The sequence below is a fragment of the Folsomia candida genome, unplaced genomic scaffold (genome assembly GCF_002217175.1).
Source record: "Folsomia candida strain VU population unplaced genomic scaffold, ASM221717v1 Fcan01_Sc005, whole genome shotgun sequence".
NCBI lineage: Eukaryota > Metazoa > Arthropoda > Collembola > Entomobryomorpha > Isotomidae > Folsomia > Folsomia candida.
In genome coordinates this window covers 4,955,298-4,973,044 of record NW_019091197.1, presented here as the reverse complement: position 1 = coordinate 4,973,044, position 17,747 = coordinate 4,955,298, and the positions used below count along the sequence as shown (strand labels likewise).

Sequence of the window (17,747 nt, the reverse complement as noted above, 5' to 3'; positions counted from 1 at the left end):
TAAGGAGTGAAAGTAAAGAATTTAATTTGGCCTAAGTATTACGTCCTTGGATTTAGAAGACATTTATGTAGGTAATAAAACCAGACTGCGTACATATAAGAATCGTTAGAAAATCATGGTCCCTGTCTGACACGCAATATTGGTACTTTTCAAGTCGTCGTCAATAATTAATAATTTCGTGATCGGTGGATCGGCTACTTATGAACGAGAAGGATTTCAGAACGGATTACCGCACCATTTTTTAGCCTCATTTGTAAATCAAACGTCTCAACAAATATTACAGCCAGACAAAACTTTTAATAAAATGGTATTTACATAGGTACAACTCTTGTCTCAAATCGCGACACGTCTAATTGGCAGTTATTCCTCTTGTATAATTTCTTCGTTTGTTGGCTACCTACGAATATGGATAATTGAAACCGGAGAAGTGTGATAACTTGGTAGATTTTGTGTTGCTGATGGGGCCAAAATTCGTTTCATGTGTAATGAATTACTTGGGGGCCGTCCACTAATTATGCCACAAAACAATCGCGAACAATGCAAAAATCGCGAATTTCTAGATCCCCCTCTTACCACCCCCCCTTTGGCATGTATCACATAGGGACGATATCATTGGAGCTTTGGACCCTCCTCCCTCTTGCGTGACTTAATTTATGGACGGTCCCTTGCCACTGACAATACTTATCGTCAAGTTGGGGGTTTACCTACGTAAGCTATTTGTGTCGTCACATGTTTATATTAGCGGTGCCTCATTTTCACGCCATGGTTCACCATATGCTTATTATTTATGATTCAATGATGATGTGATATTATGCAAACACGCGAGTGAATTGGCTCATCAGACTTGTTTTGATATGTCAAGTGTGACAATGTCTCGATGACTTGTGCAATATCTTCATTAATGATTGTTTACATATTTCCTAAAGCTATTAGAATGATTACATACCTACATATGCACGTACATATACATTGACGCTTCACAACCCTCCAGTGAGAATTTGCTAGTAGGGTGTAGTAAATGACTAGAGTTTTGGTCATTAAGTTATTGCATCAGATCCGTTGAATTCATTATCATCACGTGAGAGGCTCGTTCATTCTGGACCTGAACATGTTTTGGTTCCAGGCTCGTCCAATATGCGGAGGAAATACTTGCAAATTTTGCCAAAATATGGCACAAAAAAGGAGGAGAAAGCAGTAGTATTTCCTAACCAGTTGCTCCCCTATTCTTTTTAGTTAGCATGCTTTGTAAAATGCTTTATATATGTAAAATGCAACCAAATTGTGTCACAAAGTTACTTAAATATATCAAACATTCATTCAGGAATTTAATCACCTTGAACAATTGTACGAAAATTACGACAAAAAAATGCAAGTCCCTGTCCACTTTCTCCGCAACTTGGCACTATAGATAGATACATACTTTTCTGATTCATGCACTATAGAGGTGAAATAATGCAGTATTGTGTAATCAAAATTTGCCGAAAATACATATGCACGGAAAACATAAAATGAGAAATATATTCAAATTATACATATTTATTTAACGTAAGTTATCTCTATATATTTATCTATATGCAATTTTATATCTAATCCTCCCCAGACTACATATCTATGTGCTACCAAGCTACACATCTCTAGTAAAACAGTGCACCTTCTAATTGCTTTTCAAATTCCACGACTGCTTCATCGCAGGACATGTACATTTCCGAAAAGTTCATATTCTTCGTTCGAACTTGGTCAATTTCACGGATCTATTAATTGAAAAAAATTCATTTTATGATATCAGAAATCAGCTCAGTCACTCTTATATACATTCAAAATTAAGTCTTACCAACTTCTCCAATCTGCCAATCTTGTCTGCACATCTAGTCATCATGCCATCCATCTCGGGCCGGTATTTTTGCAAGTTGTCCTTATTTTCCTTGATAAATGTTGAAATTGTGGTCTCGACAAAATCTTGAAGTTCTTGTTTGGCCTCAAGCATCCCCATTTTCACAAATGTTTCTCCGTTGGGAATATAGATTGCATTGGCAGGACTCTGAAAATAAATAATAATTTCATCTTTTATAAATTTACCTTTGACATCACATCACCAACTACTTAGGATATTTAAAAGATATTTAAAATTTTCAAACCTGTGCAAGAAATTCATAATCATAAGCGAGATCCACCGCATCTTCAAGCAATTTGGACATTTTTTCCATCCCAGATATATCAAACTCGATTTCTTGCCGGATTTCATCGCTTTCATCGCTTAATACGTCATTATCATCTTCTGAGTGGGCGAGAAAATTGACTTCCGGAATTAGCACGTTGTTGTAAAAATATGTGGTAATTTCTGAGTTGCTCGCCACCCCCCGCTTGATGCAATCAATTTCATGCTTCTTACTGCTCTCATCTTCGTGTTCCTCTGAACTTATGGAAGCAACCTGTGTATCAAAACCGGTAAAAATGTTAAGGTTTATACATATGTAAATATGCAAATATATTTTCATGGAGAGAACAAGTAAATTTCATAATCTTACAAATTTGCCCATAATTTTTATCCCCATATTGCGAAGTTTGACCCGATCCTCCTCAATGTTGGTGAGTTCGAGTTGTGCTGCATCCAAGTTGGTGCCGTTGTGGATTTTGTCCTCAAGTTCAAGGAGTTGATTACGTAAGTTAGCACAATTCGAGTGAAGGTCGGGAAGGCCAAGAGCTGTTTGTTTTTGGAAGATAAGTTCATTCTCAAAATGGTCCAGGAATTCGTCCAACTAACAATAAGATAAGCAAAATATTTATTAATGGAATGTATGTATGTATGTATGTATGTACATACAAATGCACAAATGCAAATTATGTGCATTGAATTACAAGGTATTTATCAAATTAAGCCAAAATGGAGATAATAAATAAATTTTGTAATGGGGGAAATGTGCTAAAAAATTACCGTTTTCTCGTCAAATTGCAAATTGTTGTATATTTCGACAAGTCCCTGGAACCACTCGAATTGGAGGGATAATTCGTCGTGCGATAGAAGTGCCTTAGACGTAGATGCGGAGGGAGGAGTAATAATCGCGGCAGCGATGAGCGAAAATTGTGTACAAATTAACACGAGAAATGACACGAGAACTAATGGAGACATGTTTCTTAAATTTTGTAAACTGTTTATACGTTTATAAGTGTGGTTTAAAATTAAATGTCGATTTTTCAGACAAAATTAAATGTCGATTTTTCAGACAAAATTAAGTGTAGATTTTTGAGAGAAAATTAAATGTCGATTTTTCAGACAAAATTAAGTGTAGATTTTTGAGAGAAAATTAAATGTCGATTTTTGAGAGAAAATTAAATGAGAAACTAATCGCTTGGAGGTTGAAATTCAAGTGACTTGAAAAATTTGGGGACAGCGTTTTTAAATATGCTGGAAAATTTCAACTTTATTTTTGGATGCCACGAATGTAAAGGATATGCACGATTTAAATGCTTAAAGTGATAGAACCCTTACTTTCCAGTGGTTTCCAGGATTCTTGGAAGGGAAGGGTTATTTTGGTAGAGAAAAGGTTCAACGATTGCGTTTATACACGAGTACAAATATTAAACTTCAACCCTTGTACTCAAAGTGACAAATATGCAATACTTGGAAAATGTATTATGAATATTGACATGGGTGGATTAAAGTCAATTGCAGATTCAAGGAGGCCACATTAAAATCATGTTGTCAACCCCCACATGAAAATGTTCGGGTAAAATAACAACTCTTCTACACACAACAGATTCGAATGTCATTGAGTAGGGGGATGCGATTGATTGCACAATAACTGCATACCGTAGACTGCTTGAGTCTGCGCTTATCTTTAGATGCACATAAATATCTATATTTCTATATTCTTTCTGAGAAATAGTATTAATGATAACGATTATATTTAACTTGGCAAGGATGAATTTATTTTACAAATATGTAACGAAACGAAAGAAAAGTAAGTTACACAAATAATGCGTCATAGTTATGAAACGATTAAATTCTGGGTAACGAAATATTTAATTAAGCTAATTGTCACGTACGTACATAGATCAAGCAATAAACGAATGATAAGGAAGTTCCACAAATAATGTGTCATTGTAGTCATCTAATTCTTGGTAACGAAATAATTAAGTAAATTGTCACGTACATATCTATCAACCAATTACAATAAAATACTTATCAATAATTCACTTTATAATATTGATACTGCAAATTCTCAACTCGCCCCCTCAAATTTTTAATATCCTTTTCTATAAAGGATTTTATCTCCATGTACAACTTATCCGGCTGAGCAGCGTTATGTTTCTCAGCAAAATATTCGGCCCTCTGTATTCCCGCTGACATGAGACAACCCACCTCGTCAAACATGTCCTGACTGGAGGCCACCTCCTCGGCGATGTCTTCCATCAAGGGGACCACGCTTTCCAGGAAGTACTCCTCCATCCCATTTCCAAACGCTTGATTTCTATCTTCATCATTATCTTGCCACATTTCCCAAATTTTCATCAGTCCTTGCAAAAATGCGGGATCGTTCACACTAGTTTCGGAAACTTTGTCGGGATTTCTTTCATCATTTCCGCCCGTAAGTTTTAACGTGACGCCGTTCTTCTTTAGCTGGTCTAACAGAACTAAAACCATTCCTTCTCGAGTAGCGAATTTGTCCGCGAGGACTTCCAATTGCTTTCGGAAATGAATTAAAGTTGCGAGCGGGGATGGCGTCACGTTTTCCACGAATTGCAAACTTTTCTCGCAAACGTGCCAATCCCGGAAATTTATGCCTTCGTGGTGCAAACATGTAATTGTGGGTTCATGCTGGATGAATAAGTCTCGAATTAGGGTATCGGTTTTTAAAAAGGTGTCGATATTTTTTCGCACGCCGCCAACTATTTTTGCAACCTATAAAAAAATGGGTGGTTTTTATCCCAAATAATTTATTTCTGAAATAAATAATTTTAAAGCCCACCTCAGAATCTAACTGGGATAGTTGTACATCCCTGATTTCCTCCAATTCTGAAATTGCTGTTGAAATAAAATGCTGGGGTCCTCCAGGGATCCGTTCCATTTTTTCGTACTGTTGAGTCTGCACTTTCAAACTGGAGATCCGATTCTGGATCGGTTTCATTTTGTTTTTTAGCAAAAGTACGATAGGATTATTAAGATGCGCTTGCTCCGTCTGAGAAAAAAAATTCACACATTAAAAGACTAAACATTTCCAACAATTTAATTTTAATTAATTAAAAAAAAATATCCTTACATCATTCATAAATTGGATTAGTCCGTCGACGAGGTGGCAATAATTTTTCAGGATGTGGCTGGCCTTGACCTGGTACATGTAATCGGCGGGGTTGTATTGTGCGGACAGTTGGTCTTTGTACAGCGCCCAAGCAATGATGGTCACGAGAGCGGCAGAAATCCAGGAGAAATTTTTGGAGGGAGAACAATACGAATTATCCGGAGTGGACGATCTTCCGTTTGTTGTGTTATGATTATTATGCTTATGTTTAATTGTTCTTGGTTTAACTCCATTTTGACGCCGCATATTCGAAGTTGTAATTAAATATGTAATTGTGGTTTAAAAATATGATTATTTATTTTGTCTTTTATTTTTTATGAAATTGTGTACGTGCTGATGTTAAATACTACACGTGGTAGGAAACTGTGGAGGAGAAAATGCCGGTTTAAACATACACACATACTCTAGAATTATTCCGGCGTGTCACTTCTTTTGCATATTTGACGTATTTGTGAGAAGCATACAGTTGACTCAATATGGAAAACCCGTATCGCCGAAAATGCGCATAGTGAGATTTATTCAAATGAGGTGACCCCCAAGAATAAGTTTTGAGTACTAACTAACCTTTCTCTTTGAACCCAGATTACATAAGTACATATGAGTGCAATGAACATGCTTGCCAAGTAAGTATAAAATGTATGTATTTACTTATGCACATGTTGTACCTATGTATGTACATGTCTATAAGGAGAAACAATAAGCATTTACATATATGAAATTTTGAAATGAATGGCGAAATCATGAGTTTTTTAATCAGGAAATTCTGCATGCTGTGTAATTCTTACTAATTTATAGTTACCAAGATAACACTAAATTACATATTTAATAACTCATACGGTGCATTTTCATGAATATAATTTTTGAGTGCTAAAATAACACTATGGCCCCAATACTTCCAAGTCGGTCTACAGGGTGGCCCTTCGTAACTGGTAGTGAAATGAAACGCTGTAGCTTCAACAGTTTTCGTGCTATGAATTTCTAGTAAATTTTACTGGAAAGCCAGTTAATTTTTGAGTAGAAAACAATTTTTAGTTTTCTAAATTTCCTCCCCACGAAGTCATGCAGCGCCGAAGACACGGCCTCCAGCCCTTGATTAAAGCACGCACTGAATTCTCGACAAATTGTCTCATTCCGTGGTCAAATATTTTTTTTAGAATTTCTAGAATTACTTCGGATTCTGAACTTCAGCGCCTTCACGATGGTTGTGGTCCTTGTAGGTTTTCAAAAAATTGTTCTTTGACTGTTCTTAGTCGACCTGGTCCCCACGAACGTTTTTATAGTCCGTTGGACTAAATTAAAGTGCACGTTCGATTCCTGTCACACTTTTCAAATTCGCCATTTATCCTCTCATTTTTTTGGTGAAAAATTATCGCCGCCCGCGTGCCTTTAATATTCTCCCTGTCGATATGCTTTGCAATAATTAAAAAATTGATTAGCGGTTTTTATGCAAAATCGCACGACGAATCCAACGCACCTATCAGATTTTTATTATCTCCAACGGTTTTAAAGTTAAGAGCTACTTACAGGTAGCCTGGGCATGCTATGTAGTTTCAGACATTACAGAAAATAGGTAATTCCAGAAAAAAAAACTTTAAAAAATCTGTATTGTATAATATAAAATACAATTTGTATTAGAATATTTTAACGGGATTTAAGTAGAAACGTAGCAGCATTTCTTCATTCAATTAAATTTAAATAGCTTATTCTGAGCTAGAAGAAAATCCAGGCGCATAGTTAGTCAACAAATTAACGTTATTAATTTTTATATTTTTGTCTAACGTTCACTTCTTGAAATTTGTGCATCTTCTACAAGGTGCAAATCCAAATGCAAGATGCAAATCTTTATCTGCGTTAGATTTTTTTAATGTCTTAAACACTCTGGAATACATAAATACACGAGAAAGTGCATTGCGACTTACTTTGTACCGACGAGTAAAAATAAAACTCGGGCCAATATTTTTTTTCTTCGAACGAATCTTAAGCCGTGCATAACGCATATCGAACACACTCACTCGTTTAGGCTGCTGCTGATAAGCGATATAGGTACAAGTTTGTGTTAAGTGAAACCGCATCAAACTCACCGTTTACATACGCCAACGTCAGTCTCACACATACTTTCCGAGCTGGCCAGTATCCAAATCAATTCCACCATCTAAACTATATAAAGCAGGCGAGTGTATCGCTGCTGGCTGGCTGGCTGGGTCGGTAGCTTAGTTGAGAAGTTAGCCTCTCCTTTTCTCGCTCCACTCTGCAGCGAGAACAGGAGAGGCTAACTTCACTAATGTTGGGGTAACGGGCTTATCGACGGGCCTATTTTGCACGTCAATTGACGGGCTTCTACACTAGTTTATTTCTAAATCACAAACTGTATACATCACATCAACCCTCACCCACTACATGCACATACGCAATGTCTGCAATAAATCCGGAAAACATTTTCAGATCGGCACATTTCATCGATAATTCTCACTATGATGCGATCTTGTCCATTTTTAAGCAAAATATTCATAAAGATTTGCAAAATGTGACGAGGCTGCTGAGTCGCTGCGCTACCGAGGATGAAAAGCTGGACGTGTTGGGAAAATATTTCAGTTGGAGAGACGTTCCCAATGAATATTTTGAGAGTAAGTAAACTTTCCTATGTATAAAATGTACAATTTAAACAGCATAATTTATCCATTTAATTATTTAAATTACTTATTAGGAATCAAGAAATCATCCCAATTTTCCAATAGTTTCCGAACCCTTGGAAATGAATCTTATAAAGGAAAGAAAATCTCTGAAGCTCTCCGATTTTACAATCTCGCCATTTTATTTGCACATGCCAAATCCCCTGAGAAAGGCCTAGCACTTGCAAATCGATCCGCTCTGTTGATGGGGTTGAAAGAATATGAAGACGCATTGACCGACTGTATAAAAGCGTTAGACTATGCAGAAGTATTGGGTGACAGTGAAATTGTGGATAAGTTGAAGATAAGGAAGGCAAAGTTGGAAACGTTATCAGAAAATGGGACAAATTTGCATGGCAAACATTTTCCTGGGACTGAACTGTTACGAGAAATCGTGGAGAAAGTTGGAAAAAATAATGATGAGATCGAAGGGGCGGCTGAATTTGTACGAATTTTTACACAAGAAGGAAAAGGACGTGGGTTGAGGAATGTTGGGCAGGAGAAAGTTAAAGCAGGTTAACTAAATATGGGCATAATTTACATAAGATTTAGTGGAGAGTTGGCGTATTAAATGGTACTAATTGTATTAATGGTTGTAGGAAATTGCATCTTAATTGACGCCGGGTACACAATAATGTTAGACAAACAGACCAATTGGGATACACAGCACTGCTCAGGCTGTGGAAAAGTAATCCTTGGTGGCGTTTCTGATGAGGAGGATGTTTTTGTAAGGAAGAAGCAAACATGTCAAATATGAATTACTTAATTACATATATAATTAAGGGCTAATTGTAAATTTTATTCCACAGTCGACTTATTGCTCCAGTACTTGTATGGAAAATTTCACCAAAACATACGGCAACCTTCCCACCTTATACCCATACTTTCACCACATCGAACCCCTCCACGAGTGCCTCCTCATTTGCAAAATATTTGCAAAAAGTCGGGACCATGACTTAGGCCAATCCGTCACAAAATCCAAGTATGACGCCAGATCCTACTCAACTGTCGCCAACTTAATGGCACATTCCATAGCATTCGACCCCACCAGAATTACTGCAGAATCGCCCCACTTCAAAGCCATCTTTATCGGACATCTTCTAAAAAATTTACACTTTCTTAACTTGTCCCAACCGACAATTTCACGGTTAACCCTTCGCCACTTATTCTCCCTCCCTCACAACATGATAACTCTGTCCGATTGGGCGTCTCCGGAAGGACCAATCACCCACCCACTTTGGGATTCCCGCGCGAGGGAAAAATATTTAACGATTAAAACGAAATCTTACGCCACCGGGGTATTCCCAGTGACCGCGTTATGTAATCATTCCTGTGATCCGAATTGTGTATGGGTGCAAAATCCGCGGGTCGGTTTAGGAGTTTTAGTAACGATTAGGGAGATTGGGGCAGGGGAAGAATTGTGCATCAGCTACAAACAGCCGTGGAGCAGAATGAGGGGGGATGAGAGGAGGAAGTGGCTGAGGGAGGGGTATGGCTTCGAATGTGGGTGTGTCGCGTGTATCGAGGACTGGAAAATGTTGAAGGGCGGAGATGAGAATGTGGATAAAATTCGGGAATTTGAGACACTTTTGAAGAACGGGGAACGCTTGTTGAATTCTGGGAATGTGAGACAAGCATGGAGATGTTTTATGGAGATAGAAGGCATGATAAGGGGGGAGGATCGGAGGCTGGAGTGGGTCCAGCGGGGTGAAGAGTTTGGGAGGAGAGCATTTGTCGAAATGGGAATGCGATAGCTAAATAAAATAAATTTAATTGCATATTTATGTCACTCGAGTCGTTATATGTAGATGTTTTACACTTGAATAAACAAGGCCCCAAAAAATGGGAAATCTTAGTGAGTCAGCGCAATCACAGTTAATAAATAAAGTTAGATTGAATAATTTTTTCATCACCGCTCTCGGTATCATTTTTCCTGGAAGCATGAATTAATCATTTAGAATAATTGCTCCCCCCTCAAAGGGTCTGGAGATTTCATCAGAATAGGAATTAATAGGATATCCAAATTTATATATCGAAATTGTAGACTTTCAACTCTTTCTTTTAAAACGCAGTTCACAATTACATTTCATATCGATTAATTTATCCAACTTCTCGTTCAATAGTAAAAACGTCATCTTGTAATCTCAACTAATTTAATGAATGCAAGAGTTCATGCGTATGCAAAACTTAATTTACAGTGGACCCAGTAAAAATTATCCCGAGAGCGGTGATGCAAAAGTTATTCAATCTAACTTTATTTATTAACTGTGATTGCGCTGACTCACTAAGATTTCCCATTTTTTGGGGCCTTGTTTATTTAAAACTTGTAATTGGTTGTCAAAGACATTATTTTTACTGCACAACCGCCGTTGTTATCGGCACCCTGAATATTTTTATTAAATTTTTGATTTTCAAACTTGAATAACGCTGTTATTTCTAACCGATTTAGGTCATTTTGCGCTTAAAATGTCCGGAATGACTTTGACTAAAATATTTGCAATAAGCGAGCATGCTGAGATACACCACTTATAAATCATAAAAATAAATATGTTTTCAGGGGAAAATTTTTGCACATTTTGGCACATAACTTGGGTAAAAATCAAAGATTCGCCAAGTCGACTGGCAGATCTTTTCTAAATTACCTATCAATGATCTGTGCAAAATTTCATCAAAATCGGTTGAGAAATGGCTGAGAAATCGACTTATATCACTTTTTTTGGGTGGGGTAAATGCATACTTAGCAAATTTTTTTCGTTGTCAGGTATTTGCCTCACTAAGAATAAAGCTTGTAATACTGAACCAAGATCTATAGATTGAAATACACTCTTAAAAATAATGTTACCCTTTTGAAACGTAAATGCACTCTGAATTCTAAATTCAGCAAATTGTGCGATTTTAAGTAAGTCCAAAGTTACATTACCTCGATATAAAGCAAAGTTTACTCTGGATTTAGCGTATTTTACTTACAAAAGGACAACATTTTTTTAAGTGTGTAATTAAGTCCATATCTCATTTAAACTCCTCGAGTGTGGGGTGTGGTCATTAGGTCATTCGAATTCATATGAGGTCATGAATGAAAAGATTTGAGAAAATTTAAATTCGCCTGATGCTTTCATGATTTTCATGAAATGCAAAATAATGTAGATAATTCTCATCTTTCATAACTTTCTCCTCGGCCTTCAATTTAAAGTTCATTGCCACATGAACAATTTCTCATTTTAGTGCAGTCAAAAGTGACAGCGGTAACCAAATACTTTCATATGTAATGAAACAGCTGAGTTTGTTGACACTTCAAAAAAATATTTAACTCCACCAATTTGAACAATTTGAGTGATTTCTACTAAATATCATTAGCATATCAAATTGATATTATCAAGCAGGTGACATTTATATTTACTTTTTTATTATTATAGCTGACGATTTACAATCGCTCATTCTCTTGTTTCCACCAGTACGAAAAACATGTGTCATGTTTTTATTTCTTTCTTTCCTAGATTATTCTCGTACCACGGTGAGGTCACTTAAATCAAGTGACTTAATTTCACTCAATCCTGAAATATGTATCCCACGTTAAGCCCACCCTCGTCGCCACCCCGATGCAAAATCAGGAGGGTCACCCCACCCGTTAAATTATTGCCTTACAATGTAGATTTGCAAATTAATGGCACATTCCTGCTGGGGACGACTCCACCTCAATCGCCCTTTACAAATTCTGCAACATCGAGTCCGTCGACAAGTTCCTCGTCACCTATCACAACGCCACCACCTAGGAAAATCCTCACCAGACGAATTCCATCGCATATAATTTCGTCGAAAGGTCATGTGGCGCTCACGAAGGAATTAATCTCACAAATAGTTTCGCTTCATCTTTGTGAAAGTATGAATACAAATACAGAAATCCCAATAAAATCAGCACCTGTAGAAGAAGCAGACACTCAGGAGGCTAGATTAAAGGCTCTTCCAACCTTGGCGAACAAAAAGAACGGTGCAAAAACTCATGACGAGGCCGTCGTGGAGGGTAAGGCGAAATTGGTGGAAGGATCTGGGGACGGCGCCCCGTCTAGAAAGTGAGCCAATGAAGGGCTTGGCGAAAATTACGAAATTGAAAATGATACGCAACTCTCATTTACATATTGCTTGTGTTAATTTTTTGTTTGCTTTTGCTATTCTGTTTCGCATTACGAGTAATGAATTATTATGTTTTTTATACCATTTTCTAGTAATGATGCATGATTGGTTTTACAAAATTGATTTTATTTATACAAATTACATAGTCTTGATAGTATCGATTTTAATCCTGTAAATCATTTCCATATTATTAAGGCCGAGACGAGTTTTATCAATAACAACAGCGGCTTGAAATATTTTATTTATGTTCGATTGATAATATAATGAATTAAACCAACAAATTTTTTAATTTAACTTACACATGAAGAAAAGTTAAGAAAATTATTGGTATGTACACCAAAAATACTGTCTTTGCAATCTCAGATCCAGACGAAACGTCTTGCTGTTGAAGATGGTACGATATGAACGCGTATGAATCTGAGTAGTCCTCAATCTGCACATTTTTTAAAAAACGGAGGAAATTATTTATGCAAAACCCCGGAAATGTGGTCGTTAAAAAATAGAGACCACAAAATCTCAGAGGTTATCTGACAGTTTGTTTAATTGGCACAAAAAAATCAAATTAGAAATTTACGGGGTTTTGTCTCTATTTTTGTGAACAATATTCGTACCTTTTGTGGCAGAGGTGTCCCTTCATCGCTATGACCTGCATTTGCAGAAACTCGCAGTATGATTGGATTTACCTGGAGAATTGCAACTGAATTAAGTTAATTGTCGCTTCAATATTTATGTAAATGCAATTAAACCAATTAACCAACCTGCATCGGACTACTTCCGATGGAATGTTGCAATTCCGCCACGTACTTGTAGCTATTCCACGGTAAAACTCTGTCGTCATGATCTGCCGTGGTGACCAAGACGGATGGAAATTGTTGAGAATTGTTGTTAAGGCCAATATTATGAATTGGGGAATATGTAATAAGATTTCGAAAGTGGGTTTCGTTATCTGAACATCCATACTCGGAACACCAGGCAAATCCGATTGCCGACAAGTGAAATCGCAACATGTCCATCAAACTAAATGATGATCAAAATCACAACAATTTTTTAAAAACGTTCCTAAATTATGCTTTTTTAATATTCTTTCATAAAATTGTCTTAAATGATAATCATCGTAAATTGACTAACCCCACATCCGGAAGTCCTACACCGAACAAATCTGGTCTTTGATTGAGACACGTCGCCACCAACAGGCCACCGTTCGACGAACCTTGAATTGCCAACTTTGCTGGTCGCGTGAAATTTCGTTCTGTCAGATACATTGCAGCATGTTGGAAATCGTCGAAAGAATTTTGTTTATTTAGCAGTGATCCACCCTGATGCCAACGCTCTCCATATTCTCTGGTTTCCAGAAAAGTCACAAAAGTGGGAATAAAATTTCAATGAATATTTAAAATGTTAAATATTTATGAACTTACGCTCCACCCCGAATATTTGCAGATGCATAAACTCCATTAAAATAGTGAACAAAAGTAAACGTCAAGGCTGAGAAAGTTGGGAGAACGTCCGCATTAAACCCTCCATATCCGAAAAGTAAGGTCGGATTATCACTATTCATTACAATGTCCTACAAAATGAGACACAATCTTTAAAATTTTCTAGAAACATTTTCTATGAGAATTAAGTAGGTAGTTATGTACGGAAAACGTTCCCTCAAAATACTTAACTATCGGAGATTAAATAAATAATTTGCACACCTTCGAATGACCGATAAACATTGGAATCAAGGTCCCATCCTTACTCGGGTAGAAAACTTGCTCCATCAAAAAGTTTGACATGTTGACGTTTCCCAAGGTCATAGATTTCCAAGTGTCGCATTTAAATTCAAGGCAAGCCGAAGGAGAAATACAGTAACACCGGAACACTACTCCTGGCTGGACTAGGTTTTCAAGTCGAAAGAAAAATTCCGTGTCTTCAGCGGTCACATGGTTGTCGCTGATGACGCCAGGAAATGGAAACTGGATTTCTTGAAGGAGTGACCCATCCGAAATGTGACGTATTTCGAGTTTGTGCTGCACATCTTCAAAGTAACAGAGGAGCAAAAAGTCGCTGCAGAAATTTTGAAACGAAATAAACCATTGAGACATCACAATTAGGAATTTTCTAAATAGTTGAACCAGCTATTTACCTTCCAACGGGACTGACCCACTTCAAAACCCGGGTAGAATGTTCGCCCACCAAAACCGTGCTGTTTGTCACATCTCCCGTCTCGAAGTTAATATGAACTTGGATAAGTTGGAAGTTCGGTGCAGCTTTATCGCTCAAAAATATGAAATTATTCTCACTGCTTGTGACGTACTACGTATTAAAACAATTCATTATCAATAAATCGTGCGATCAATTTGGATTATTATAATGTCGTACAATAAATCTCGCCACATCGTCCAAAGCTGAGAAGACATTTATGAACGAGATATCTGAATAATTTCCAATGGGATTTAAATTGGCCAGATTTGCAACAACTATCGAATTTGATTTAAAATCTGGTTGTGGTGTCAGTATCAAAGTGTCACCAGTATGTGATACTTCCGCTTTACTATTTGAGAAAAACTCGGTCAAACTAAGGTAAATAATTCAATAGATAATTATCGCAATAATTACAAAATTAGTTAACATACAGGAACCACTCTGGATATTCCACATTCTGAAATATGAAAAAGTCATCCTCCTGCATCGTTCCAAGCATGTGGTAATAAATTTGTGAATTTGTTGTTATCGGGTTTCCATCGTCTCCTAATGGGAATCGCTGTTTAATTTAATAAATTCCCATTAGTTTGGTACTGACTGATACGAATAAATATGTAAATTAGCTATGCACCGCGTAAAAGAAACCATCACTATTTCCGCTGAAGGCGAATTCGGGCCACTTTGTGAACCTGATCTCATCTGGCAATACTTCCCCAGTGGTGACGTCAACGACATGCCCTTCCAACCAGTCTGACCCTTTTGTGGCGAGGGGATAAACAAACTTTGTCCCGTCCGGTGAGATGCTTTCATAATACGGATAAATTGAGATTGAGCCATCCTCTGACAACTCGTTGGGGTCTAGAATCACACTTCCGGTTGTGTTATCCGACAAATCTGACAATTTTACGAGGACGCTAACCATAAATAGTGTAAATATTAAGCGTCATTAATTAGTATTCGGATTGCTATACGTTATAATTAGAAAACTGACTCGTGTCCTTGCAATCCACTATTGTAAAAATGGCAGTAGCCCCCACTCGCTTTTCGGGGGACGCCAAACCGTTCGTAATTTGCGAGTGTGGTCAACTGCTCCTTAATCTTGTCCCGATCTGGTAGTGAGGTCAGAAATTCTTTCGATATGGCATTCTGCTTCGAAACGAATTCCTTTGTGGCGTCCGTTTCAAGTTCTTCTAACCAACGGTACGGGTCTCCAATCTTAATGGACAAATTTAATAATTAAATATATATTTATTTGTACTTGAATTTGTACTTGAATGCGAAGAATATACCAACCTCGACTCCGTGATAATTGTCCCGGACAGAGTCATCCCTCCGAATATTGGGATATTCTAACCCTAAGCAGGAATTGTATAAAAAGATTGACGCTAGAAGAAATTGGTACCAAAAGGTATTACTCGTCTCCATTTTCATGTTAGATCTGATGAGTGATGGGGCAACGACTATGTTTTTTATGAAATTATTTTACGACGCTACTAAATACACTGCTTGCTTTAAGTATCTGAAAGTTGCATGTAGTGGTATTTTTTCCTGGTAGTGTTATCAGATTGCAAAGTATGGTCCATGTAGTACATGCCATGCATACACAAATACTTTCGGACAGATAAGAGGAATTATTGGAATTGAAAACGGCTACGTGGTCTGAGTCACGATCATCTCATGTATCTACGAGAGATAACAAAACATGCATATTTCTAGCTTCGTTTGCAATTAAATTCGACCCATGTCATGCCTACCTTGAACATTTTAAATATTTACAAACAGTGACCTAACCTACACCGTAATTATGTGCATACATAATGTTCATTATTGTTCATGTAATTCGTCATATGTGTTTACTTAAATAATTACATATCAAAACCAACACCGATACAAAGTTTTCATTCAGACATAAGTCTTAATGGGTATTGGTTATTTATGAAAATATTTATGTATTGAAATTTGAAAATGTGCAGAAAATACCGGAGGGAGAATTTGGAATAACTCATCAGTCGTTGCATATATGTATATGTATGTATGTGCACGAGATTAAGGTTTCAAAATCACATGGGCACATACATACATAATTAGCATAAAAACCCATTTTAAGACAAAAATTCTTTTGCTGCTTGTGTGTGTGTGTGGATGTGTCCTACATAAGTACATACATATCTGTAGTACAATTATTTTGTTCAATTAAATATGTTGAGTATAAAATTGTATTCTCAGAAAAGTGAAGTGCAGATATTATGTTATTCGCAGAATATTATTATCATTTTACAATTTATTATCATTTTATTTTTAAATTAATTTGGAAAAAAAGCTAAGCGTCAGCTCCGTACATAAGTGTCCATATCTGAATTTAAAAAAAAAATACGATCTGTAATATGTATAATACATAAGTACAGAATATCATATAGTATGATAATGTATGTAAAATGATAATCTTACTCTGGAAATACAAATTATGCTCCATATTCAATAATGTACATTTTCATCTAGTATTGAGTCAATATTATTGACAAAAATTGTATATCAATCGAAAATTATGTATTATGTCTATATGTATGATGAGTGGAGAAAATATACGAAAGCATGCATTCATCTGAAACTAGTAAATATGTTTTCTACTTATCCCACTATAAGTATCTACTTTCAATACAAATTAAGTAATTTCGTTTTTATATTTGTTCAAATTTAAGTTTAACTTTGTTTAAATTGGCTAATGCTAATGGCATTTTAAAACTAAATATGTTCTGTTCTAGCACATTCGTAGTATTCATAGGTTGCACATATGTAGATTTTTCTCATGTCATGGCCACATATGTATGTACATAATAACGCTAGACTAGCAAGCTATCCAACTTTTAGAACTTTACTGCTTTCAAATTATGCAGGATCCGTCACTACAATTTTCTATCATTTTGTTTCAAACTATTTCCAAAATTCCTACTAAATTTTTGCACTTCCACAAAGTAACTTGATACATAGCCTGAAATATTGTCAAAATAGAACAAGCTTGTAATAATCATTTACGTGAACATGGTCATGAGTCGATATTTTACGTCTGTCCATTTACCAATCTATGTATGTACATACCTAAAATAAATACCTACCAGTTCCTAAAATACATACGTTATGTACTACCAGGAAATATGGCAATCGTATTTTCCATCTTGTTCATTTCACAATATTCATACATTTATGTCAACAAGTTAAATAATACCAATGCTTACCTAATCCATACCAATAACTGAAAATTTCCATTTATTTTTGTCTCTCAGTTTTGGTACTACACACACATTGTTTTTAATAATGCATTCATTTTCATTTTTCACGTTTTACATTTACCTCCTCCATTTCAAACCCGTCACAGCATTTGGGACTGCAAATAACCCGAAACTGGGCAATATAATTAACAAAATCCCCCTCGGTTGCACACCGCATTTGATCTGTACTGAAATACAAC

The 17,747-nt window shown here is 36.4% G+C and overlaps 4 protein-coding genes across 4 annotated transcripts; 1 reads left to right on the top strand and 3 right to left on the bottom strand.

The window, feature by feature from the left end:
- Positions 1 to 1,557: 1,557 nt before the first annotated feature.
- LOC110850399 lies at positions 1,558 to 3,381 on the bottom strand. Its single transcript, XM_022097835.2, has 5 exons — positions 2,933 to 3,381; positions 2,526 to 2,756; positions 2,136 to 2,429; positions 1,832 to 2,038; positions 1,558 to 1,751 (listed from the first exon to the last, which is right to left on the bottom strand). The coding sequence occupies exons 1-5, from the start codon at positions 3,125 to 3,127 to the stop codon at positions 1,635 to 1,637; spliced, it is 1,044 nt and encodes a 347-aa protein (XP_021953527.1). The 5' UTR covers positions 3,128 to 3,381; the 3' UTR covers positions 1,558 to 1,634.
- A 523-nt stretch (positions 3,382 to 3,904) lies between these two features.
- LOC110850398 lies at positions 3,905 to 5,679 on the bottom strand. The gene is made up of 3 exons (XM_022097834.2): positions 5,259 to 5,679; positions 4,968 to 5,177; positions 3,905 to 4,900 (listed from the first exon to the last, which is right to left on the bottom strand). Exons 1-3 carry the CDS (start codon positions 5,541 to 5,543, stop codon positions 4,184 to 4,186), a joined length of 1,212 nt encoding a protein of 403 aa, XP_021953526.1. The 5' UTR covers positions 5,544 to 5,679; the 3' UTR covers positions 3,905 to 4,183.
- A 1,715-nt stretch (positions 5,680 to 7,394) lies between these two features.
- LOC110850397 (SET and MYND domain-containing protein 4) lies at positions 7,395 to 12,251 on the top strand. Its single transcript, XM_022097833.2, has 5 exons — positions 7,395 to 7,921; positions 8,002 to 8,481; positions 8,566 to 8,693; positions 8,776 to 11,346; positions 11,461 to 12,251. Exons 1-4 carry the CDS (start codon positions 7,708 to 7,710, stop codon positions 9,718 to 9,720), a joined length of 1,767 nt encoding a protein of 588 aa, XP_021953525.1. The 5' UTR covers positions 7,395 to 7,707; the 3' UTR covers positions 9,721 to 11,346; positions 11,461 to 12,251.
- Positions 12,240 to 15,822, bottom strand: LOC110849759 (prolyl endopeptidase). Its single transcript, XM_022097202.2, has 12 exons — positions 15,575 to 15,822; positions 15,273 to 15,496; positions 14,913 to 15,195; positions 14,713 to 14,840; positions 14,459 to 14,630; positions 14,223 to 14,392; positions 13,792 to 14,143; positions 13,513 to 13,661; positions 13,223 to 13,435; positions 12,853 to 13,111; positions 12,706 to 12,777; positions 12,240 to 12,527 (listed from the first exon to the last, which is right to left on the bottom strand). Exons 1-12 carry the CDS (start codon positions 15,710 to 15,712, stop codon positions 12,390 to 12,392), a joined length of 2,298 nt encoding a protein of 765 aa, XP_021952894.2. The 5' UTR covers positions 15,713 to 15,822; the 3' UTR covers positions 12,240 to 12,389.
- Between the last annotated feature and the right edge of the window lie 1,925 nt (positions 15,823 to 17,747).

Bases quoted from the DNA above. Each gene is read 5' to 3' on its own strand.
- LOC110850399 (XM_022097835.2), bottom strand. From the start codon at position 3,127: ATGTCTCCATTAGTTCTCGTGTCATTTCTCGTGTTAATTTGTACACAA. The intron at 2,757-2,932 runs GTAATTTTTTAG...TCTTATTGTTAG, and splicing joins TGCAATTTGACGAGAAAACG to TTGGACGAATTCCTGGACCA. The intron at 1,752-1,831 runs GTAAGACTTAAT...TTCAATTAATAG, and splicing joins TTGGCAGATTGGAGAAGTTG to ATCCGTGAAATTGACCAAGT.
- LOC110850398 (XM_022097834.2), bottom strand. From the start codon at position 5,543: ATGCGGCGTCAAAATGGAGTTAAACCAAGAACAATTAAACATAAGCAT. The intron at 5,178-5,258 runs GTAAGGATATTT...TTTTTTTCTCAG, and splicing joins TAATCCAATTTATGAATGAT to ACGGAGCAAGCGCATCTTAA. The intron at 4,901-4,967 runs GTGGGCTTTAAA...ATTTTTTTATAG, and splicing joins TATCCCAGTTAGATTCTGAG to GTTGCAAAAATAGTTGGCGG.
- LOC110850397 (XM_022097833.2), top strand. From the start codon at position 7,708: ATGTCTGCAATAAATCCGGAAAACATTTTCAGATCGGCACATTTCATC. The intron at 7,922-8,001 runs GTAAGTAAACTT...ATTACTTATTAG, and splicing joins TCCCAATGAATATTTTGAGA to GAATCAAGAAATCATCCCAA. The intron at 8,694-8,775 runs GTAAGGAAGAAG...TTTATTCCACAG, and splicing joins CTGATGAGGAGGATGTTTTT to TCGACTTATTGCTCCAGTAC.
- LOC110849759 (XM_022097202.2), bottom strand. From the start codon at position 15,712: ATGAAAATGGAGACGAGTAATACCTTTTGGTACCAATTTCTTCTAGCG. The intron at 14,631-14,712 runs GTATGTTAACTA...TTTCTCAAATAG, and splicing joins GAATATCCAGAGTGGTTCCT to TAAAGCGGAAGTATCACATA. The intron at 14,144-14,222 runs GTAAATAGCTGG...AAATTTCTGCAG, and splicing joins TGGGTCAGTCCCGTTGGAAG to CGACTTTTTGCTCCTCTGTT.